Source organism: Urocampus carinirostris, chromosome 1 (genome assembly GCF_059441175.1).
Source record: "Urocampus carinirostris isolate Australia breed hairy pipefish chromosome 1, RoL_Ucar_1.0, whole genome shotgun sequence".
In the NCBI taxonomy this organism is placed as follows: domain Eukaryota; kingdom Metazoa; phylum Chordata; class Actinopteri; order Syngnathiformes; family Syngnathidae; genus Urocampus; species Urocampus carinirostris.
The window spans coordinates 9,236,409-9,255,224 of record NC_142349.1 but is presented as its reverse complement, the minus strand read 5'-3'; the positions used below and the strand labels follow the sequence as shown (position 1 = coordinate 9,255,224).

General features: G+C 40.0%; 1 protein-coding gene and 2 pseudogenes across 1 annotated transcript; all 3 read right to left on the bottom strand.

The window, feature by feature from the left end:
- Window positions 1-2,816: 2,816 nt before the first annotated feature.
- Window positions 2,817-17,175, bottom strand: hspbp1 (HSPA (heat shock 70kDa) binding protein, cytoplasmic cochaperone 1). The gene is made up of 8 exons (XM_088353216.1): window positions 16,981-17,175; window positions 14,121-14,244; window positions 12,682-12,880; window positions 12,377-12,601; window positions 10,114-10,269; window positions 9,178-9,274; window positions 7,635-7,746; window positions 2,817-3,220 (listed from the first exon to the last, which is right to left on the bottom strand). Exons 2-8 carry the CDS (start codon window positions 14,238-14,240, stop codon window positions 3,140-3,142), a joined length of 990 nt encoding a protein of 329 aa, XP_088209342.1. The 5' UTR covers window positions 14,241-14,244; window positions 16,981-17,175; the 3' UTR covers window positions 2,817-3,139.
- Window positions 11,134-11,290, bottom strand: LOC148373447 (U2 spliceosomal RNA; annotated as a pseudogene).
- On the bottom strand, window positions 11,451-11,567 carry LOC148373446 (U2 spliceosomal RNA; annotated as a pseudogene).
- Window positions 17,176-18,816: the final 1,641 nt, after the last annotated feature.

The window sequence follows — 18,816 nt, the reverse complement described above, 5'->3', positions numbered from 1 at the left end:
CACTGTATTGTCTAATGCAGACAAACATGGCGACGACGATTGTGGTTCTAGGATTGTGTACTACTGACCGATATGGCCCAATCTTGCAGTATCACCTAGATGGAATAAGAGCTTGCTCTGCCCACTCCACGCATCGGCCCGGTATTGCAGTACCTCCGGGAACGGTGCTTTCGCAATGATCGCAGCAAGGCTTTAGGGCTAGGACCTTAACTTAGCCTTTTGGCTGAGAGTAAGAGTCCCGGCTCCTTGGCTTTGTAGCGTATTATGAACTGACCGATAACGGATAATGGATAATGAATAACGAAGATAGAACAATAACCCTTAATAACCCCATAACCCCACTGTGGTTCTGAATTTGCATAATATACTCTTAGGGATCATTTCTATAGTTTTTGACTGGTTTTAGCATTCTTTACTGTCTATTTGATTTTTGCAATCGGGAGATGGGATAAGCTCTGTCCACTCCACGCATTGGCCCGGTATTGCAGTACCTCCGGGAACGGTGCATTCGCAATGATCGCTGCTTGGCTCTGTGGCTAGGACCTTGACTCAGCCTCTTGGCTGAGAGCAAGTGTCTCGGCCACTTGGCTTTGTAGCGCATTATGATTTGACCGATAATGGATAATTGATAAAGAATATAGAACAATAAACCCTACAAAATCCCTACTAGGTATGGATTCCGCTATGTGAAAGAAATACTTATTTCTCTACCAATATTAATAAAAATTAACATTTTCAATGTTCATGTATTTTTTGCTATAATTAAAAAACGTTTTTTTTTGTGAATGAAGGTTTTTTGTACCACTAGAAGACATTAAAGTGTTACACACTGTCCCTTTAGATTAAACCATGAGTCAGGCTTCAATATAGCCACAGCTATGGAAAGAATGTCTGCTAAGCGCAATAAAGCCAGATTTGACAAATATATTAAACTTAAGGGGAAATACAAACTAGCTGACAACTGGGAATCGGATATTTATGTTAATGTGTAAATGATCTCCCTAAGGTCCCTAATAACGCCTTGCCAGGATTTGGTATTGCCATGAGGTTTCTTTTCAGCGACAATTAATGATGAAAAGGCAACAAAAGACTAACCATGACAACTAAAACACGTCTGCAATCAGGAAGTTTAGACAATTTAGCTGAAGCAGAGTCTGACTGTCATGACTCCAACTATTTTTACAATTATCAAGACAGTAGTGGAAACCCATTTCACTCAGACCTCAACGAACAACAAGACTAAACCTACAGGTAAGCAAGACTTCCAGTATCGGCTGAACCCATTACAGGAAACCCTTCATCAGATTTTGACAGTCACTGCCCGAGATACAACCTGAAGAGTAAATCTTGCCTGATCAGGATATATTTGCAACAGGCCATGCTGTGACAACAATGAATGCAATGTAAAAGACTTAAATCAGAATAAAACCTTGACCTCTGAGGTAAGATCCGATTAACTTAAACTTCTAAAGATCTTAATAAGTCAACGTTCAATGACATGACCATGAAAGCTGGCACAACTAAGGTTTCTGAGGATGATTCCATCTCTAAGCGATTGGCCCACCAAGGACTGGACAACCCGTCCTTAACTGCAGTGCGGTCCTTATTTCAAGGTTAAACTACGGCATTTACGGAAGCTTTGAACCCATTTAAGGTTTTGTAAATAAAGATATTTTAGACACGACAAGGATGTACATTCAAAAACGAGGGGAGGATGTAACCCGAGTTAAAAAGTGAGTTAGAAAAAAAAAAACACAATAATTTTACATTTAAATAGGAAACACATTGTAGTAAACGTTTGATTATACAACTGAAATATATAGTGAAATAAATGTCTTAATTGGCAAACACCGATTTGCAATTCCCTGTTCAATAAAGTCGTGTGAAAAGAAAAATATCCAGAGTTCCAGAACGCATATTTAATTTTGCCTCTGATTTGAATACACAATGTAAATATAAATAAATATATGTTGGGAATTTCATTGGCCAAACAATGTGTCAATCATAATTTAAATGGGGCACTATTGGCTGAAGATTTTTGAAGCCCAAGTATGTCATGTCCGATTTCTCAATACAGGCATTCATAGGCTATAGGAGGCTAAGGACTGTGAAAAAAAAACTGGAAAATTGGAGTAAATCCAAAGGTCAGAGGCCATATTTGTAATGATCTCACAAATTTGCAAAATAAAATTATGATGGCGAAAAAGACAGATTACAACAAGGATCTTTTAGGTGGATTATTTTTCATATCTGTCGGCATTATCATGTGTTTTGGAGTGAACATTTGACACCGTTGGATTTACTGGACTATTCTAAATGTAACAAGACCATGTATCAAAGAACCGTTATATCAGCTAAAAGAGAAACATTTTGGTGAGCTAAGCCGGCTTTATAGTTTTCTGGTATGTTGTTTGTTGCGATAAAGTACATTTTGAAAACGGTCATCATATCTTGAATCCCAAGAGTTTAGGCTTTTCAATGTTGTGTGGCATGACGTATTTCGGTATCTGGTGAAGTAGTGAAGACACGTCCGCTTATCAACAGTCTGAAGGGGTTAAATGAACTGGACATATTTTGGACGTTTTTTTACTCCTGTCTACCATCTCCTGGCTTGTGTCTTCATCGCAGCCTCTGCATGGGCAAGTATGTGCATTTCTTAGACTCGCTCGAATTAACTTATTTTTTCATCTTAGTTGGGGCCTGGATTGTCATTTGGACTTACCTTGGTTTAACAAAGTGACAGGAACTTTTCACCTGAAGACAAGACAATATATGTTTTATTGTAAATGTTACACAGTAATAAATGATACCAAAAGTGTTTCAGAATAATTTAATTTGCATTTTATAGGGCACTGAATACCATTCAGTTAAGCAAAAGTAGTTTATGTGAACCGGGTAAAAAATGTAATTTGTCATGATCTTTTCAATAATTAGTGTCCAAAAAAAGATGTAATCTACTTAAAACAGCATCTGAATCGTGAGACAGTTTGAAAGTCAGATGAAGATGCCGATTTTAATTTTTGGTAATTTTATCAAAACTAATCCTTACAAAGAATAATGTTGAATGACATGGAAAAAAACGACAGTTCAAACATTTACAAAGATAATTTCCTGACACGGAATGTCCGTTAGCATGTTGTCAACGATCCATCCCGTGGTCGTCTGGCTGGATTCCACAAAAACAGGCTGCCCTCAAGCGCTCACAGAATTCCAGTTCTTCCTGTAACGAGACAGAAAACATGCGAGTTCAGGGTTAACTCATTTGCCACACATCTGAAGCAAATAGATTAAAAATACTAGATGTGCCATACCAGGCTTCCTACGGCTTAGGGCCGGTGAATTTCAATAATTTTTAAGACTTTTTAATGCCCTTTGAGTTTAAATTTACGACCAAGCCGAGAAAAACCCACCACTGAAACAAACAAAACAAAACCACAAATTTTTCTTGCACACAGTACATCTTTCCTCATACACATTACCTGGCACAGCTTTTAGCCATAACGAAAAACGTCTCATTAAATGTACACTTTAACGTGGTCCAAAGTTTTTATGTGTATTGTTTTGATAGTTCTGTTATTTTGGTCATACGATTTTGTAAATCTGTGAATTATTAAAAAACACAATTAATAAATGGTACTAAATCTTTTGAGTTCAGAAAAAATATAAATCTTCCGGATGTGCTCACATTTTAAGACTCTTGAAAATCGGATTGAAAACATTATGACGCCAATTAGACCTTACTTCTACAACAATGAATTCAATGCCTTAAGGCTTTTCAAGGATCTGTGGGAACCCTGCATATGTACCTAAATAGCAATCTTAGTTTTTAACAGTGTTTAGAAGATAAAAGTTATCACCAAACTTGTAAATGAGCTTTTTCTAGTCATTAGCCGGCCATTATCTGCACCTCCAAGCAGTGGGCAGGGGACACCATGAACTGGTTGCCAGCCAGTCGCAGGGCACACAGAGACGGACAACTCACTCGCTCAGATCTAGGGACAATTTGGAGCGACCAATCAACCTGACATGCATGTTTTTGGAATGTGGGAGGAAACCCGAATGCCTGGAGGAAAACAACCCATGCACAGGAAGAACATGCAAACTCAGCATGGAAAGGCTGGTAGCTGGATTTGAAGCCATGACCTTAGCACTGTGCTGCAGACCCGCTAACAACTCATCTGCCGTGCAGCCTCTCCTGTAACATCTAATACCGAAATAAATTGTTGATATATGAACCCTCTTAGAATAATTATTAAAAATATGTATAGTATCGGGGCAGCACGGCGGGGCAGTCGTTAGCGCTTGTGCGGCACAGTTCTGAGGTCATGAGATCGAACCTCCTGTGTGGAGTTTGCATGTTCTCCCTGTGCTTGCATGGGTTTCCTCCTGGCACTCCGGTTTCCTCTCACATTCCAAAAATATGCACGTCACATTGTTGGACGGTCCAAATTGTCCCTAGGTGTGAATGAGCAAGTGAGTTGTCTGTCCCTGTGTGCCCTGCGACTGGCTGGCAACCAGTTCAGGGTGTCCCCTGCACCCCCTTCGACCCTACTGAGGATAAGAAGTGCAGAAAATGGGTGGATGGATAGGTGACGGGCAGATTTTTTTTTCTTATTAAACTCCTGTAATGTCACCATGCTTTGTGGGTGTGACTATTTTGCTGGGCCATTGCCTTTCATAACTAGTGTATTTATGATTCAATTGTTTACAAGGGCACACATGATTTGGCTCTAAAAATGCCCCTGATTGATGCGTTCGAATCTAAAATGTATAAAACCTCTTCCGGGAAAGCATGCCCACAGATCCCTCTGAGACTGTCCATCCACCTGGATCCCACAAGATTCTATTCTATTATTTTTAACCAGCACAATAGTGCATTAATGTCTAACAGTGATTCTGTTTCCTTTTTCTTTAGCGGAGCGTGTGGCTAAGGGAGGCACTAGCAGATGCCTGTAAAGGGCAGATGGATGAAGTAGAACAGATGAAGCAATGCTTGGCTGTCTTGAGTGAATTGTGTGTCTCTGTGTGCCCTGCGACTAGCTGGCAACCAGTTCGGGGTGTCCCCTGCCCATGGCTGGGATGGGCTCCAGCACCCCCGCGACCCTACTGAGGATAAGCCATTGGATGGATGTATAGTATCGGTATACAATTTTTTATACAATATATATTTACTAAGGGTATTTTAAGGTCAGTATCCAAACCATTGCCCGGAGTAAACCCACACAAGCACAGGGAGAACATGCAAACTCCACACAGAAAGGTTCGATCCCATGACCTCAGATCTGTGCCACACAGAGCTTTTTCAATTACAATTGTTTTTCAAGTCAGTTGAACCCCTCTATGTATACGATTATTAATATTTTGGAATCATAAACTTTTCCAAAGCCCTCAACCGCACGTTTACGAGTCTAAAGTTTACCGACCAACAGGACTGTTAACCATTTTTCAGCAGCCAGTATATCAACTATTTACAATTTTGTCATTAAATTGATTATTTCTGTAATACTTGAAACTTTTGAGAAAGTTATCAAAAAAAACTAAATTGCGTGTGTTTGGTAAAAAAATAAAAATCTATAGCTCCTTGTTTGTGTTATCATTGCAGCCTTTGTCAGCTCGCTCATGTGTGTGCAAGTACGCGCATTTCTTAGATGTGCTAAAAAAAATCATTTTTTCATCTTTCTTGGGGTTTGGGTTGACGTTTGGACTGTACTTGAAGAAGCCCTCTTATAACATTTTTTTGCGCTACACTAAGAAATATAAGCAACAACAAAAGACCCGCAAGGACGAGCATCACATCACTCTTTAGGACTAACCCGATTCCTCCTACCTATTGTGTTCTGACCCAGACAGCTATGATAAAAGCAGATAAGCACGTTTGGAAAATTAAGCATAAGGGCTCAAAACTCTGTTGTTAACACATACTTAATAGAGAAAACATTTAACTTTCAACTTTTTTAAGGAGACCTTAAACGATGCACCCCACCTTTGAATGTGCCCATCAGAGAAATTTGGACATTTCTCAAAACTATTCTTGTCTTGTGTCATGTCATAATTTGATAGCGGCATTTAGAACCAATCCATCTGAGACAAGGTGAGGTTAAACAGAATAGCGTTGTTTCATTTTTAAACAAACATTGCGCTTTGTTAAATTTGTGTGAGTGACTGTCAGGTTTTCAATGTAAATCTCTTGATTTTCTGTCTCAAGGTAATTAGCTTGTTTTTATATTACTAAATACAGGGATCAGAATGGAGATTTTCATTTTCAGCTGAAATAGCCAGGGTCCAGGGGCCGCAGGCCCCGGCCAGGTCCAGGGCGGAGCCCGGTGGGGGGCTCAGGGGGGCAAACCCACCCGAAGCCAACTGCATTTATCTTATTTGCTATGTGAAAATTGCACTAGAATGAATTAAATCCAACAAAACAGAAACCATGTATTTTTTTCAGTTTTAAGATGTTTAAAACAATTGGGGGATTACAATGTTACAACCATCACCATTGTTGTTGTGTTTTGATGATGAACATGGACCTTGTATTTAGCTACTAATCAACAATATATATGAAAATATATACATTAATAACCATTCATCATTAATTTGAAAATAGAATGCACAAACTGAACATGCTTAAAGAAAATACATGTCAGTCTGTGACAGTCTTCTCCAGCCATGACCACTTAAATTTATTCTTGATTCCTTTATCAATCTCGGAGACAAAAGCCTCGTCTTCTTTTCTTAGTATTTTCATATTTACTTTTTCAAACACTCATTTCACCGTTTGAAAAGACCGGAACGAGCGCCATGTTTGAGAAAGCCAATGCTCTGAACAAAAGCTCCGCTGATTGGTTATCAGCGAACCTATCGACCAATGGTAGGAGTCGATCTATTTGTTGTGTGTTATAGATCTAATGCGCTGCGCTTCTTTTTGCCGATTTTTCTCGCGATCTCTAACTGCTAACTTGGGGTGATGAAACAGTCACGTATCATACCTCACCCCCCCAAAATATTTTCTCATCGAATTTAGACGATTTACGGGAATGACCTTTGGGGTTCAAAAACAGCGGAAATCCGCGGATCCGCGGAAAATTCTGGTCCCTATAAATATAAAAACAATGTTTCTCATACAAACACACACATAAAGTAACGTTTCAACAATGAGTGTAATTATATCTCTTGTACTTTTATCAATCTTGTATTCTTTAATTTTGCAGTCGTGTTCTTGTCTGTACTTATTCCTCTGACGTTAATAAACACTCCCTCTCTCTGTTCGGGACCTCAGCCAAGAAGGACGTGGTCTTTGCTTCCACCATCATGTAGGATTAAACTATATACATGTATTTTATCTGTGCAAATATAGCCACTAAATAGTTTTAATAATGTCTATCCCCGACAGTGACATAAATGAAATAATCTATATTAAATGTCAAAAATAAATGTAGCAACGTAAGTCCATTAGCGTCAAAATGCCGCCCTTGCGATCGAAATACTGCAAAACACTATGTAGAGATATTTGTTTGTCTTTAGGCATGTAAATGATACATTCAGATTGTTCCAGAAATCCAGTATTTCGATTCCAATGCGGTTAATCCCTGCATGTAAACGTAATCACTGTTAAAATTTTGAGTCAAATCGCTCCCCACCTGACTTTCCTCTTTCCCTCGGAGCTCTCTGGCTCGTCGTTCCAGTAACTCTTTAAGTTTGAGAGACGGATCCCTGCAATCGTTGATCCCCTTTATGCAGTCTTCCACCAAGCTGGGAAAATACAAGAGGCACAGAAATTTAGTGTTTTTACACTGCTTTTCTTTTAATGTTATGACGTTACTTAGCTCCTGAAAGGGAGTACGGTGGAAATTCTACACAAGGGATTAATTCGTTCCAAGATCCTACTCATGTCTCGAATTGCTCATGTAATGAGCAAATTTTCCCAATGTGAAATACTTGAAAATTAATTAATCAGTTCTGGGTTTTCAAAAGCATCCAAGCTAACCCTAAATAGCCATAAAGCACACAATATTGATCCCTTAAATCAAGTTTAAAAAGTAATTCAACTTAAAAATAGAATAATAACATAAGTAAGAGGATATCAACAAAATAAAGCGAGAGTTTATTAGCAGCAATTACCATGGTGGGAGTGGGCGTTTGCTAACATATCGGTGTATGCGAGGGGTGCGGTAAGAGTGACGGAACACAAGAGACTGTAGATAATGCGTAAGCACTTACTGTACACCTAAAATTAAGTTGCTCCATGAATGTACACACACTTTTTCAGCATGCTGTTTTTACGTTCTTTCGTCCATTATATTAAAGCGAAGCACTGCCATAACTCCTCCGTGGCTTTGTAACCTGCACTCACCGCTCCCTAATGTCAAACCACAGAGTCAGAGAGGCAGTCTTATTTTTGAATTTATCAAACCAGCCATGACTGGCGTTGAGATCAATTCCAGTTGTACCCAATGCTGCCCTAAGTTGTAGGTCCTTGTCGATAGACCTTTTTTTTGCCTACATTATGTAAACTCAAGTCTTTTTCATTTTAAAGTTTTTCCAAAAGCCATCAAGTCAACAAAATGCTCTGGACCCACAAAAGCACCAAAAATATGCTTTCCATCGCCACCAATTTGGACTTCTTGACCTGCTAAAGTTGCTCTTGTGCGCCCCCTTGTGGCTATCCAGCGCTTTTTCAAAAATGTTTTATAATGGGAAAAATACATGGTTCCTGAACGTTTTCCAATTTGTATAGATGGTTACAATATGCTTTTAATTTTTTTAAAAGGCCTATGTAAGGATCTTAAGTTTTTGCTTTTTTGGGGGGACTGATATGGCTGTTTTGGTTGCCGACTGGAGGGTAAATGCAGTTTTCAACAATTTCCACATGACGGCAAAAAGTATCTTGTAGATCCTATGCAGAGTTGTGCAATAAAACAGCAGTATCGTTTTTAAAAATATAATCTGACTGTAAAAAGTTAATATTAAAAAAAAAAACGCTTATTAAGTTCACTATTTGTATTTGTTAAACAAATATTGGGTTTGTTCTTGAGTATCTAACAAATAAAAAAATATTTTCATTTTGCAGGTCTTGAGTATTGCGGGTCATTTTTGGAACGCAAACCCTGCGAAAAACAAGGGAATACTGTATTTCCTATGGGCTGTTATATGCTGAGGAAAGACTTTTACAAACTGTCTTACCAGCAAAGGGCGCCAAGGACGTGTTCGTGAAAAGGTGAGTGAGGAGCACGCAGCACAGAGACAAGCTGCTGTACCATCCCCATGGAGACCACTGTGTCTGTGGGAAAAATACAAAGTAAATTACACGTTGTATTAGACAGATACCATTTTATTTAGTGGTCCTTGATACTTATACATAAAAGTAATTTCCCTTGACTGGTAAGAAATACCTCAAAATAACAACATAACATTTTTCCTTAATACTGCATTTAATTAATGGCAATTTGTCATTCCTTTGAAGAAATACTGAGTATTTTTAGACCACTAGAAGTCACTGTATTGTGTCATGCAAGTGAAAATGAGTGGTAAATATCAAAAAGAAAATACATAATACGGAAACTGAATGTGATCAAAATACACCTTTTGAATTGTTGTTTTTTAGCCCAGCCTTTTAAAAGTTTCTAAGTACCGATAAGAGCAAGATGGCGGACAAAAAAGTCAGCTCTCATTAGGTGAGGCTCAAGTTAAGTACAATAAATGCAAAATTTTCAACCTATGAGTATTTTATAAAATTCATTTTGATATGATAATAATATTTGTGTAGTGCAGTGGTGCTAAAATTGTGAAGGCCCCTGGGGAAGGCGTGATGGGCACTGGCGCGTTTGACCTTGGGGAACTCATATTTTTCAATTCCAAAGAATGAAGTGCAATTGCACCTACATTACAATAACGAGCAGTGATGTGAGTGTTTTGTTTACATTCCGCTTCCAAATGACACAGAGTATGAGGATTGAGTAGTGTAGACACGGCGCCTTGTAGTCGAGGGATCAAATGGTGTAGTGCCATTTTCGCAAGAGGGTAACAATATTCACAAATGGAATATTTGAGACCTGTCAACAATTTTAGGTGACCTATTTGGAGAAAAGGCAGCCAACAATGATTCATCGGGTTTTGTACCTTTGTGTTCAGGGTGTGATGTCAGAAGACTGAGAAGGAGGAATGCTGACTTTGTCTGGAGCTTCTCGTGTTCTGATTGCATGCCCCTCATGAGAACTGAGAAGCCGTCATGGCAGAGAAAGGCCTCCAGTCCTGCGTCCTGCTCCCGGACCAGACCTGCATTCGTGACATAATACATTTGCATATTTTTACATTAAGCAATAGGGCTGCAACTGATTTCGTGACCATTTCAATAGTCGTCTAGTCACAGAAACTCAAAACGATAACTCAAATATTCAGAAAATTGTTATTATTTGTTTAAATTTAGCATGAAGTTGATTATTTATGAGGAATATGATAATGTTAACAAGAAAAATGTGTCCAGTGAAAAATGCATCTTTAATTAAACATACTGTGAATTTGTGTAGAAAAAAAAAGCACTATGTAAAATCAATTAAGTGCCGTGCTCGGTCAGTAGTGACATAAATCCATAATTAAACCTCTGTTCATTTTTTAGGGACAGGCAAATAAATAATAAATTGAAATCAAGTAAACATTTTTTATCCCTGAAAACCAAGAACAGGCTCTTTAGCAGCAAAAGAACACACAGTAAACAAAACAAATGTCGTGCATTTCGTGAAGTAGTATTCAGTGGTCAACCTCAAAATATCTAAAAAATACAAATAGATTCTCAACAGTTTGAAATCAAAGGCTTTTACCAACTGATGTATGTCCTTTTCAACGTTTTAACAACTGATGTTTATTCTTTGGACTGTATGCATTTATTTTAAGTATTGTCATGTCTGTTACTTTTGCTTCTGTTGTTTGTGTTCACACACAGTCCCTTTAAGATAGGACATGACATGAGGGAGTGGGGAGGCGAGAGAGGGATGGATTTTTAAGGGTTATTGTTCTATCTTTGTTATTCATTATCCGTTATCGGTCAGTTCATAATACGCTACAAAGCCTAGGAGCCGGGACACTTACTCTCAGCCAAGAGGCTAAGCTAAGGTCCTAGCCCTAAAGCCTTGCTGCGATCATTGCGAAGGCACCGTTCCTGGAGGTACTGCAATACCGGGCCGATGCGTGGAGTGGACAGAGCAAGCTCTTATTCCAACTCCGGATTGCAAAAATCAATTCTACATTATAGGCCATGCTGTAAATTCCTCGATCTTAGCCAAAAGGCCGAGAGGGGGGTTTTGGGGTTTTTAAGGGTTATTGTTCTATCTTCGTTATTCATTATCCATTATCTGTTATCGGTCAGTTCATAATACGCTACAAAGCCTAGGAGCCGGGACACTTACTCTCAGCCAAAAGGCCAAACTAAAGTCCTATCCCTAAAGCCTTGCTGCGATCATTGCGAATGCACCGTTCCCGGAGGTACTGCAATACCGGGCCGATGCGTGGAGTGGACAGAGCAAGCTCTTATTCCATCTCCGGATTGCAAAAATCAACTTAACCAAAGGCCAAGCTAAGGACCTAGCATCAAAGAGGGGGGGGGGGTTTAAGGGTTATTGTTCTATCTTCGTTATTCATTATCCATTATCCGTTATCGGTCAGTTCTTAATACGCTACAAAGCCTAGGAGCCGGGACACTTACTAGAAGCTGAAATTTTGTGCTTTGAAGTTAGTCTGTGTGTGCACGTGAACAGTGTGAGTTACGACCAACAGTAGCTCTTGTGCGAATGTTTATACTTATGGTTTTTTGTTGTTAAATAGGCGACAAGACTTAATCAGACACTGAGTGCATCATTGATCACATTGAGGGGCTAACAGTATGTTTGTCAGGAATAGTCTGGCATAACGCTCAAGCTCTTTTATAGCGAAAATATACGCGTATAACATTTTCAATGCATGTTATGAAAACCATATAGGCTTGAACGTTACCTGAATTTTATCAGTTTCATTCAACTGTTGACATGCTTTTCTAAATGTTTATCACCGAGCTACAGCCATTAATCGCAAAGGCTCCTTTGCAAACTTCGAAAGTAGTCATTTTATTTCACCATATCCAGGCTAAAATGCTTCCAAAGAAAAGTTTTGGTTTGTGTGCTAGATGTTGACGCCGCCATTTCTCTAGGCTTATGTTACCCCTCCAAACCATACTGCGCACAAGCAACTCTTAGCAAAGATTACGTTCATGTAGGGATGCTGTTAGAAAAACGAGTCCGGCAACAATAAGTCATTGTCGACTAATTTTATTATCGTTTTTTTTGTTAACAATGTTGACTAATTGTTGCAGCCCTATTGAGCAATCAAGTCACCACTGATGCATGGTACTCACATGAGACAGCAAAAAGGGCTTTGACTCTCACTGTGAGGTGGGGGTCTGAGTCCGTCAACTGTAGAAGCTTTGGCAAAGCGCTGATCTTGAGCAAGTGATTCTGGACTTGCGGCATGTTCTGGGCACAGGTACCAATCAGCTGAGCAGCGCTCCACCTTAGTCGACTTTGCGCATGACACAAATACTTGGAGACGCACAAATCCAGGCCTCCCAGGACCATAAGGTCTGTGAAAAGTTTGAAGACACAATTGGGTTACGGTCTGTTGCTTTATACGCTCCCGCTCGATTCATATTAGTATACCCACCTCGAGCATTGTCGAGATTCTCACACAAATCTGACAGTAACTCAAAGACAGCCTCTCGCTCGTCTTCATCCTCATCCCTATCCCCTTCTATGTTAACCTCCTCCTTGTTCAAGACAGCCAAGCATTGCTTCATCTGTTCTACTTCATCCATCTGCCCTTTACAGGCATCTGCGAGTGCCTCCCTTAGCCACACGCTCCGCTAAAGAAAAAGGAAACAGAATCACTGTTAGACATTAATGCACTATTGTGCTGGTTAAAAATAATAGAATAGAATCTTGTGGGATCCAGGTGGATGGACAGTCTCAGAGGGATCTGTGGGCATAATTCCCCGGAAGAGGTTTTATACATTTTAGATTTGAATGCATCAATCAGGGGCATTTTTAGAGCCAAATCATGTGTGCCCTTGTAAACTATTGAATCAAAAATACACTAGTTATGAAAGGCAATGGCCCAGCAAAATAGTAACACCCACAAAGCATGGTAACATTACAGGAGTTTGATAAGAAAAAAAAATCTGCCCGTCATCTATCCATCCACCCATTTTCTGCACCCCATATCCTCAGTAGGGTCGAAGGGGGTGCAGGGGACACCCTGAACTGGTTGCCAGCCAGTCGCAGGGCACACAGGGACAGACAACTCACTTGCTCATTCACACCTAGGGACAATTTGGACCGGCCAATTAACCTGACATGCATGTTTTTGGAATGTGGGAGGAAACCGGAGTGCCCGGAGGAATCCCCGCAAGCACGGGGAGAAAATGCAAACTCCACACAGGAGGTTCGACCTCATGACCTCAGAACTGTGCCGCACACGTGCTAACCACTGCGCGCCGTGCTGCCGCCCGTCATCTAATCACACTAAAAATAACTCGTGTTGTTTCGATGCTGTACTATAGTTAAGTATCGTGTTGGCGAGTATACAGACCAAAGGACTGATAAAGGCATTACATGTAATACTGTGCTCATATCGGTGATATGGTAAATTGCAGTAATAAATTTCAATAGAGCTGCACTAGTGATTACTGCTATAACAGTATGCCGCCTCTTTGATTATTTGAATGTAAATGGTCTGCATTTATATAGCAAGACATCCCAAAGCGCTTTTTACATATGCTTCACACTTTTCGCTTTTACAAACTAACCAAGCAGTGTCAGCCATGCAAGGCAACTACCTGCTATCGGTGGCGTTAGGGATTCAGTGTCTTGCCCAAGGACACTTCGACATAACACGAAGGAGCCAGGAATCGAACCTGAAACCTCTTGCTCCCAAGACGAGCGCTCTACCTCTTGAGCTAATTCTACTGGTTAAGTATCTCGTATCTCCAAGATTAACCATGGATTTGACTGAAGAAACGCATTGTCTTGCAAAATCTTCAAAGTGGAAAATGTAGTTGTTCGGACGGCCAAAGTCTTCCAAAATCAACTTTTGTTAAGACCAACCTCCTCTGAAATAGGTTCCGCAGGAGAAGATCCCTCTGCACCAGAGCCAGCATCCATTGCCAACTGCAAGATCCCCTGAAGATTCTGGGGGTATCTTCGGTTTTGTCTGTCCTCTGTCATTTTTCTTAAAGAGGCAAAATATGATTGATTTATGTCTAAATAAAACAAGGTACTAGTACATACACTCGTGAATAAATACATAATTGAATATATTCTGCATTTACAGCAGGTCCATGTTTAAAAACAGATTATAATTATTTCATAGTCGGTTCACAATCGACTCAGAGTTAAAGTTGTATGCAGTGTTCTTGTTTGCCCGCGTCCCTGCGTCCTAGACGCATCATTTTTGCTGGGGATGCATTGTGTCAAATCAACGTGCGTCCCTGGGACGCAACTTTTATGACACCAAATTGTCCTTATTACCCGATTACTTTTTCTTTTTTTTTTTAAACAAATATTTACCGTACTCCAAACTTTTCGTCAGGCAGATCCGCCATTGTTGTTTTGGTCTCGCGCTGATCTCAGCAAACGAGATCTCGTTGTTTCGAGATGACGTAATTGTTTTGGTGGTTGTCGAGTGAAAGAGAATTATCCCTCCGTAAAAACAGTTGGTATTGGGTGCAAATCAACAAAAAATTGGTCATTTCTTCGGTGTCGGTAATAAGTCGAAACATAATGCAGAAAGTGAAAACAACGGCAATAATTCCGGCACGAAAAAACGGTGGAGAAATTCTTCAGAAGATCGCGAAGGCAAGGAAAACACGTGCGTTGAAGCGAACGATTCGACGAAAGAAAATAAAAGAATACACCTAGCAAGAAAAGGACTTTTCTGCCAAAATGGGCTAAAGTATGTTCCTGGTTACGCTATGAGGAGGATGATAATGGAGGCTACATGTTCTGTGATGAGTGTACCCAGCGTGACAAAAAAAACTGGATTGCATAAATCATCTTGCAATACGAACTTTCAGAAAAGCACATTGGACACAACGACAATGAAAACCACAAATTAGCTATGCAAATTCTGTTGTTGCACGAAGAGAGAGTCAAGTATGAACGGATACGACATCAAAAAGAAGACTTGGCCATGCTTTCACTGCTAAAGATAGTTAATTGGATGGCAGTATTTTCAGTATTTTGTATAATGTACAATATTGTGAACAGAAAAATCTGAAGCGATAACTGCTTTGTATTACCAATCAACTGTGATGATTAAAACTGAATGAAAATATAAATTTATATAATTATTTCAGCACTATTATTTTGTATAATTTACAATATTGTTGTGAACTGAAAAATCTTGAAGAGGTAACTGATTTGTATTACCAATAAACTGTGATGATTAAAACGGAATGAATATATAGATTTATATTACATATTTGTAGCCGATTTACAATTTCAACCTCGATAACACTAAATTTTGGGGACCCATAGATCTCTGTTGGGACCCATAGATTTTTGAGCATGCGAGTCCCCATCACTTTTCAGAGGTAAAATGAACACTGTATGAAAAAGTTTGAGCACCCTTGTTCATTTTCAAGATTTTCCTTTGTAAATTATTGGTTATTCGTGTCTGAAATTTCAGGTAAATATGTCATATTGCAGAAAAACAGTGATATTTGAAAAGTGAAATCAGTGACAAAGTGGCAATGAAGAGATTACAAAATAAGAGTTTTAGCAGAAAGCGGGCAATAACATAAGATACAACAACCAGGCTGAGAAAATACAGACCAATATTGTCTTTGAAACCACATAAATCTTACTTTTAATAATATGTTCAAACAAATGTTGTTCCATCACATGTTTCCCCCTTCTTATTGCATCCCTTCTGCCGCTGGCTTCTGAAATAATGGCATGTTTTTGCATTTACAAGTGCGTCAATATCAATTCAAGTTTTTAACCTTGAGCGCTTCTTTGTTTTACTGTTGTTCATCACAGAGAACACCTATCGACAAAGTATTCCCAAACATGGATAGGACCTTTGTTGAACGTAAGCTCTTTTACACATTTTCTGCCGCCTAGCAGCGAGAGGGAGAACTTGTTTCGTATTTATGAAAGATAAGTCATAACTTTTAAAGAAATGAGCTAGAGACTTGCTTCTTTTTTTGTTGACATACTCAGAAATTTACGGCAGGCCGTATGTTTGACATGCCTGGATTAAATCATATACATTATGCACATGTTACTTACAGTATCTAGGACAGGCGTTTCCAACTTTTTTTCAAACTGAGAGCTACTTTTTGTCATTATAAACGCAAAATGCACCCAGTTTGATATCCATGTCTAAAACAACAATTTATTATGTTATTACCATGTTGTTACTATGTTACAACCAGGTTTTTTTAAGTACAGTAAGAAAGTCTCTGTCAACCACAAAATAAAATATTTCACCAGGAAATAACAATGACCCAGCACTAGTGGGCTATTTTCAGAACAAGTTCGCGGGCACTTCAGCTGTCCTTAGTGGACACAGTTGGAGACCCCAATCTCCATGTGATCTAGGATACAAATTGCAAAATGCCATCGCATTGCAGCAAAGTCATACTAGTTAGTTGGTGTGTATATATGAAATTATAACTAGAGAAAAATAAACACTATAATCATTTTAAGAAATAATTTAATTTACCAGCCATTGCTGCTGCATTACGGAGCTTCCTTTTAAACGTCCTGGAGGCAAAAAGTAGTGCATAGTCTGGTGACCTTTCTCATCGTATTCAAAGATTTTCGGCATAATAGTACAGGATTTGTGCGCAACACCCTTCCACTGAACCACTAGTTAAGGGACCAACAAAATTATGTACAGTGAGCATAGCATAGCAGCAAGATTACGTGAGCAACAAGAAAACAATTAAATTCAACTTACATTCAAACGATCAGGAAATTATACAGAAGAAATGTAAAGACGGGCTGTTTTATGATGGCAGGAAAGATGACGCCTCTCCCAACCAGAAGAGTCGAATAAGTGCGAGAACGTTCCAGCTAAAGCAGACGCATGAGAGTTGCGTGAGCTGCCATCTTTTACCGTAAATGCAAAAGTAAAAACGCAAGTGCCTCCGTGAGGCATGGCTAGGCGGCTCGACCGACAACAGTTTTTGCATTCGCCGTGTGGTCTGGTAAAGTTCAATTTTTTGTTTTTGTAAAGAAATCGCACGCATTAATAAAATCTGGTCTCTATTTTCACATTCACACACCCATTAACCAATACAATTGTATTGTCTTTTATATACTATATTAGAAATACGAACTGGGAGACTGCATAATCTCATTTAACTATTTACAAGATACCGGTAAGATTGAATACACAGCCGTGGAGCCTTTTCCACCATAACTCAGAAGTCTGATTTTTCTAAGATTATGCCTATTCTTAGTATGTCTTTGTTCATGGATCCATTATTAGCAAGTGTTGTCGGGGCACCTTTTCCTGTGGTGTGTCTTGGGCAAGTACAGTCTGGCAGCACCCATTCCTCTCCAGGCATTTTTTAGGGGTGGGGGGTATCAGGGGTTTGTTCCCCTCATATGAAATAGATAGTATTAGTTTCCATGGTTAACGGTAGCAAGAGATGCCTTCTGATCGGACTCAGATATAGCAACTTCAGCAAATGGTTGCTGTTGTTTTTCTGTGTAAAGTGCCATCCCGCTCTTCAGAGATGAGCCCAACCTCAACATTGACAGACAGCGTGTTACTGACTTAATTATTTTTTTACAAATTCTAATTGTCATAATTGCCCTATTTGGAACACCTGTGGCAGTTTGATTGGAGCCAACAGCCCGGAGCAGGACAAAGACTAGGAACCTTCTCGTGGTGTCCTGCGAAGGGCTCTCTCGAGGGGGAGCCTTACGAATCCAACTCAATCCACTCAGACTCGCTCTCTCTTTCTTTCTTGGTCCTCTCTCCTTCTTTGTCTCTCCTTTTCTCTCTTCCCCCTTTACAGTCTTGTCGCTCATTTTCTCTATCCCTCTCTTTCCTACTCTCTCCCCACCTCTCACTCTCTTTTCCTCTTTTTGCATTTTACTCTGTCTGTCTTTCTCTCGTTCTATCTGTCCCTCTCTTTCTCTCTCTTCTACTCTCCTCTCTCTGTTCTTCTTAGAGTGGGCGACATCGAGAGCAACCCTGGCCCCCAGTCCAAATGCCAGTGGTGCTTTCGAACCATTCGCTGCGACCACACCCCAATCACCTGTACTACCTGCCCACGGGGCTTCCGTAAATCATGCACCGGCCTGTCCGAACGTACTAAGGACTTCAGAGGCTTCGTATGCTTGGTTTGCTTGGGTCACACCTCGTCAGGCCTTGCGGCACAGGACAGTCGCAGCCCCCTCTCCTTCGGAGAACTACGGAGCCTCCCACAAGCGAGTCTAGCGCTACTAAGGATTACCTTAGGCACCTTGAGTGACTCAACAACAACAACGACAATAACCAACAGCCCGGACAAGCGTATTGGTGGCCCCACCCTTCTTAAGCCCCCGACTTCAGTTCAAACTTTGTCAGATCGTTGCGAGCTGTTGTGTTTCACTCAGTGAGCGTTACCGTCCGACTTTGTCCCTGTTAAAACCTGTTTCCTGCCTGATTCCCGTTTTTCGACCCGTTTCCGAACCTGACTACGCCTGTTTTGCCTGCCGCCTGCCTACGACCACTATTAAGAACTTTGCATCGCCTCTGATCTCCAGCCCTGGTCAAACGACGAGCCATTCCCGCCTGCCT

Coding starts and splice junctions, on each gene's coding strand:
- hspbp1 (XM_088353216.1), bottom strand. CDS start 14,240: ATGACAGAGGACAGACAAAACCGAAGATACCCCCAGAATCTTCAGGGG. Junction 12,881..14,120: donor CGGAACCTATTTCAGAGGAG/GTTGGTCTTAAC, acceptor CTTTTTCTTTAG/CGGAGCGTGTGGCTAAGGGA. Junction 10,270..12,376: donor AGCCCTTTTTGCTGTCTCAT/GTGAGTACCATG, acceptor TCACGAATGCAG/GTCTGGTCCGGGAGCAGGAC.